At 53.8% G+C, this 6,000-nt stretch overlaps 1 protein-coding gene across 2 annotated transcripts in view; it reads left to right on the top strand.

Annotated features, from left to right (window-relative positions):
• The window catches only part of Lrp5 (low density lipoprotein receptor-related protein 5), a 101,761-nt gene that overhangs the window by 54,085 nt on the left and 41,676 nt on the right, over positions 1–6,000 (top strand). For both annotated transcript variants that reach the window (XR_388250.2, NM_008513.3), the window contains exons 6-7: positions 2,031–2,427; positions 4,057–4,228. Coding sequence is in view for 1 of the 2 variants with exons in the window: in NM_008513.3 (NP_032539.2) it covers positions 2,031–2,427; positions 4,057–4,228 (569 nt within the window). In the remaining variant the exon portion in view is untranslated. The remainder of the gene's footprint in view (positions 1–2,030; positions 2,428–4,056; positions 4,229–6,000) is intronic.

Here is a 6,000-nt window from a genome sequence, read left to right as displayed (position 1 = left end):
ACAGGTTTCAATATGGTTTGAGGGTTTCCACTGGGGACCAGAGCTTCCTGAAGTGGGAGCACTGTGTGAAGCCAGGGGACAGTTGGCACATACATACTGCCTGTCCCACACAGAGACCCTGACAGTTAGTGCCCTTGGTCCCTTCCTGAGCTTCTACGAGCAGACATCTCTTATCTATCACATTGACTAAACCTCCTGACTCCTGGCCCAGTGTTAGAGCCAGGAAGTGTCCCAGGTGCGTTCGGCCTGGAGAAACAAGCCCAGTGAGTCGGAGCCCTGCCTGATGCTCACACCAGGAAGTTTCAGCCCCAGGGCTGTGTCTCCTCGGGCAGGGTTGACCCTTGTTCTGGGCTTGGCACTGTATAAAAGGCCACATAGCCGTCCCTACGAGACTGTGGGATGAGGACATTGTCAGCCCCTGTACAGTGCAGGGGTTAATGGAATTTGTTGAGAATGGAGCCAGAGGAGGAAAAGGTTGAGATTCCAAGTTCTGCTCCTCTCTCCCCTCACAGCATGCACCTTTGCAGGCAGCCTGGATTTGGGTCAAGGGTCTCTCACAACTATTATTTCTCCTCCTGGTACCTCAGTTTCCCCAGCCTTGAAGAGGAAGCTGCTGTGACTTCTTCCTTGGTGGAGGAGTCAGCGCAAGTGTCCTGACCTTTGAGAGGACCTCGAGCAAGCCAGCATAAGTGTAGGCAGCTGCCTACTGCTAGGGGGCTACATGGTCAGGCATGACTGACAGCAGGCTGTTGGCTTGGAGGCCCGCAAGCGAGGGAGGTCCCAGCGCTTTCCCTGCTGCAAAAGGCTCTTAACTGAAGGTGGATGGCCTTGGGATGCCAGAATTCATCACTGGCCCTGACCTCCTTGGTTCTGTGGATCTAGAGAACGTCAAGGGCTGGAAGGGATGACTAACAGTGATGCAGCTCTGGGAGGAAGCTCTGGCTTGGCCCCAGTAGTCTTGGGAGGACCTGGAACTCAGAGATCCATGCTGGGAGTAAGGATGTGCACCACCATGCCAGGCCTTTTAGTACTGACTCTTGGGCCCTGGGGACTGGAACATGTGAGGGGCACACTGTTGGTTCAGAAGAGACTCTAGTGGCCACATAACCCCCGAACCTACCTGTAAAAGTCTGAACCTCACCAAGCAGCCAGGGTGGTTAGAGATGGCCGTCCTGGGCCAAGAAAGAACAGTCCTGCTGATGTGCCTGAGGCTCTCTGAACTGTGCCCAAGGTCCCAGAGTGTCACAGCAGCCGTGGAAACAGCTTTCACAGCTTCCGTCCGCAGGCTCTCAGTGTCCAGTGCCATGTTGATTTTTGACAACTCACAGTGGCTCTGAGATGTATTGGAAGTGTAGTCCTTGCTTATCTCCTGTGAGACCCTGGTCTACAGAGCCCACAGTGCCCACTGGGTCTAGGCCACTGTAGAAGGAACTGGAGCGTCCGGACTGGGCTCAGGTGGCTTGGCTCTCTTGCTTTTGGTCTCTGCCTCAGTCACCTGGTGTGTCGAGTGGTCCTACGTTTTTTGTTAGTGTTTCTGCGGCAGGCATTTGGGGGCCTCTGAGCTTTAGAGCCGGGCTCCCTCCATCCCAGTGCTGTGCTTGACAGAACTTACTTGACACAGATGTCCATCCCTGTCAGGGAGCTGGGTGACAGAGCAAGACAGGGATGCCTAGTGTATGGAGAAGAACAGAGGGACTGGCAGTTGGGGTCTGGAGCCCTGTGCCTCCAGCAGGATTGTTTTTGTAGAGATGGGCTTGTGGTCAGGAGAGGGACAAGTGGCAGAGGCTCTTACACACAGGTGGAAGCCAGATGGCCTGCCCGAGGGCTTCCAGCTGGTTATTCAACCTCTCTGTGCTTCAGTGTTATCTCCTGTGAAACAGGAAAATACAGTGTCAGGCCCACAGAGCCCCTGCAGCCTCTGTTGTGGTCCTGGCTGAGCCATGCCTGTAAGCGCCACTGCCGGCCCAGGCTCTCGGGCCTGCCTCAGCCACAGCGATAGACCTCTGACCTCACAGCTTGTATCCCCACAGGGGCTGAGGAAGTGCTGCTGCTGGCTCGGAGGACAGACCTGAGGAGGATCTCTCTGGACACCCCTGACTTCACAGACATAGTGCTGCAGGTGGGCGACATCCGGCATGCCATTGCCATTGACTACGATCCCCTGGAGGGCTACGTGTACTGGACCGACGATGAGGTGCGGGCTATCCGCAGGGCGTACCTAGATGGCTCAGGTGCGCAGACACTTGTGAACACTGAGATCAATGACCCCGATGGCATTGCTGTGGACTGGGTCGCCCGGAACCTCTACTGGACAGATACAGGCACTGACAGAATTGAGGTGACTCGCCTCAACGGCACCTCCCGAAAGATCCTGGTATCTGAGGACCTGGACGAACCGCGAGCCATTGTGTTGCACCCTGTGATGGGGTAAGGCTGAGACGACAGGTGGGCTCTGGGATAGTCCTTGCTGCCTATCCTCTGAGATATGCAGAGTCAGGACTGGTCTAAAATAAGCATTTCTCAAAGGGCTTGCAGTGCTGCGGCTGCAGTTGGTCCTTAGACCGGACTTAGAGGAGCTCAGGGCCAGGCCATGGGGCAATGGTGAGAAAGCCCGAGGGCTGGGCAAGCAAGCATAAGGACCCATGATGACTCTTAGGATCCACAGTAAAAAATGGACAAACAAAAACCACCGAAGAACTGGAAGGGGCTAGAGAGGTCACTCAGCAGTTAAGTGCTTGCTGTGCAGATAGGAGGATAAGCTCGGATCCCTGGAAACCCATATGAATGCCTAGTGGGCATGGCTAAACTAAGGTGGAGCCTCTGACCCCAGCATCTGTGCCCAGTGGTGAGCAGGGCTCCTGAGCTAGAACTTTAACTGACCAGACCCTGATGGGGAGGGTGCCACAGAACTCTGGGCGTGATGCTGGGTGGGGTCGGGAAGAGTCTGCGCTTAGTGCAGGGTGTGAACCTGTGTGAGGGGCAGGGCCGGTCAGGAGTGGTGGCTACAGTCTTCTGAACACTGTAAGCGCAAGTGTGTTCCCTGTTACGGTGACAAGCTGGAGTACAGCAGGAGCTGCCGATGCCTACAAGTGCTGGTGCCAGTGCTGTATCCTGCCTACCTGTGGGCTCTGCCCCAGGCTTTTGGTGCAGCCCATTGTGAGGCCTTGTAAGCCAGAGAGTTTGAAGGGGTTATGTGTAGAGGTCCAGAAGTGGGGGCAGCAGTTAGTGTGGAGTGTGGGGGAAGGCTCTGTGCTGCTCTTTAGTGACCTTGGGCCCAATAGTAGGCAGAAGAATTTGCTCCGTGGTAATGGCCAGAGTGCAGGGTTGTCCCCAAAGAAGATGGTGACAAGGAGCACTGGGGTCATTTGAAGCTGTGGGTGAGGAAGCAGGGATTCGGTGGTCAGCTCAGGTCGGGAAGCTTAAGGATCTACTCCCAGCTACACCAGAACTCAGTGAGGTCGCAGCCCCATGGCCACAGAGGTCTCGTGTGTGAACTGAGGTAGGAGCAGAGATCAGGCCCTTCCTAGCCTGTGACTTCTGAGCCTGAGGGTCCAGGGTAATGGGATGGCAAGTGACGTGTGTCTGATCCCAGGTCCCAGGAAGGAAGAGTGTTTCCTACGCAGGGGCCAGGAGGCAGGTCCGAGGTAGCAGGAGGCGAGGCTCTACCCTGAGTCCGGAGTGGCCTGGGTTTTCTTGCATTGAAACTTCTGCCCTCTGCCTCCAAATTTTTCTGGGGTCACCATCCTGAGCATATGGGAGCTTTGCTTCTGTTTCTAGAAGGCTCCCTGCCGCCCTCCTCCCGCTGTTCTGGACTCTAGCAAACAGGTCAGGGACAAGGGTGCCCCAGATGATCTACAGGGTCACTTTCAGAATTTTCCTACGGGGTGGGAGCTGAGCCTGCCGCCCCCTGGCAGCCCTGTGTTGTCCTGTGCTGTGGGGGTGCTCTGGTGTTCCTATTGAGCTGTAGGCTAACAGGCTAGGGTAGGTGTGTCCCTCAGAGTTGGGGCCTAGCAAGGGCAGAACAGACACTATCATGACCGTTTGCTTTTTCTCTAGCCTCATGTACTGGACAGACTGGGGGGAGAACCCCAAAATCGAATGCGCCAACCTAGATGGGAGAGATCGGCATGTCCTGGTGAACACCTCCCTTGGGTGGCCCAACGGACTGGCCCTGGACCTGCAGGAGGGCAAGCTGTACTGGGGGGATGCCAAAACTGATAAAATCGAGGTGAGTGAGGCCCCAGGCACAGATGTGCATGGAGGCATGCACACTTGTAAGAAGCCACCCTGGAAAGTGGCATCATGGAACCAGATTCTTTAGTGTTGCTCTGAAGCCCAGAGTTTCATGCAGAGGCCAGGCCTGGATGCCCTTCACCCCATCCCATGTTTGCTGTGGGTATCACTGAGTGGCTGTGCCCTGCTGTAATGGCCAAAGAGAGTCCTGGAGGAAATTGTGAGGGGTTGGGCCTATGACTTGTTTGGTAGAGTGCTTACCTAGCACCACACACGTGGGGTAGCACATGCCTATAATCTGAGCACTTAGGAGGTGGAGGTGGAGGCAGGAGGATTGGAGTCTGGGGTCCTTGACTGCAAAGTGAATCTGATCACCTAGGATATTAGGATATTGTCTCAGAAAACAAGAAACAAAAACCAAAACAACCAACAACCGCTCCCCCAAAACAAGCAAAAGGGGTATGATTACACACATGTCTTTAATTCTAGCACATGGAAAGAAGAGGCAGACAGACAGATCTTTTGTGAGATTAAGGCCAGCCTGGTCTAAATAGTAAGTTCCAGGCTAGCCAGAACACTGAGCCCGATCTTAAAAAGAAAAACAAAATGGTTTATGGGAATTGTTCAGTGGGGGAATGTGGCTGCTGGGAGTTCTATTCTTGGAACCCACATGCTGGAAGCAGGATCAACTCCTATGACTTTGTTTTAGCCTCTACACATGAGCTGTGCTGCACATGCATGTCTGTCTGTCTGTCTCTCCCATACATACATACATACATACATACACACACACACACACACAAAGAAAAAATTTTAAAAGTTTAAAAATCAAATTAAATATGCAATCTCTTAAAAAATGGTTTCTAATGTTTCATTCCCACAGACTGAGAGGCCTCGGGGAGGTCCGTGCTGGCTTTAAAGCAGGAGGCAGGAGGATTGGTATAAATTTGAGATCAGCTGAGTTACATGGTGAATCCTAGGTCTTTTTGGGCTACATAGTAGGACCCTGTCTCGGAACAAAACACCAGAAACTACCGGGTCCTCGGGTATCCTCCATGCCGCTTAGGAAGTAGATCTGTTGCAGCCATGGCTGTACGATGAGTGTGGCAGCCTTGTACCACAGCAGCTGGTGGTGGGGCTGACAGTCCAGGTTCCCTGAGCAGCGCCTTGTTCGTCAGTGCCTGTGTGTCTTCAGCAGAGCCCCTCGGGTACTTCTGATGGAACCTCAGTGCCTGGTGACCCTGTCAGCATCATGAGTACTTCTTTACTCTCCTTGGGGTGGACATCTTCCCGCTTTTTCTGATAACTTCTTGCTCCTTGTTTGTGGCTGCCACGATTTGTTGAGACCACCATTGAGGACACTCTTTATGGTTCTGGAGTGGCCTGATATGGGTGGCTTCCAAGAGAAGAGACTGCGTCTGAAACTGTTTTCCTGGGGAACAGGCGTCCTCAGTACTGGGGAGGTGAGCTGAGGGTCAGAATTGGCTGCTGTCCTTCTCTTGGGGACAGCGGGAGCTGCCTTGTTTATCATGGGCTTCCCTAGTGATAGTCTCTGTTTTGAAAAAAGGAAACCATCTTGTTGCTCATGAACTTGAAAATGCCTGTCTCCTGAACCAGTAAGCCGAAGCCAGTCTCTTCCTCCAGACAGCTAAGGAGGCTTTGGTACCCTAGCTGCCAGTGGGAGCCTGACAGGGATACCCGGCACCCAGAGATGCTGGACCATGTAGCTGTTGCTCTGTGCTCCCAGCAGAGTGGCCTTTAGTAGGT

The sequence above is a fragment of the Mus musculus genome, chromosome 19 (genome assembly GCF_000001635.26).
Source record: "Mus musculus strain C57BL/6J chromosome 19, GRCm38.p6 C57BL/6J".
Taxonomy (NCBI): Eukaryota; Metazoa; Chordata; class Mammalia; order Rodentia; family Muridae; genus Mus; species Mus musculus.
Note: the sequence above shows the minus strand (reverse complement) of the source record. Positions and strands in the feature narration are given on the sequence as shown.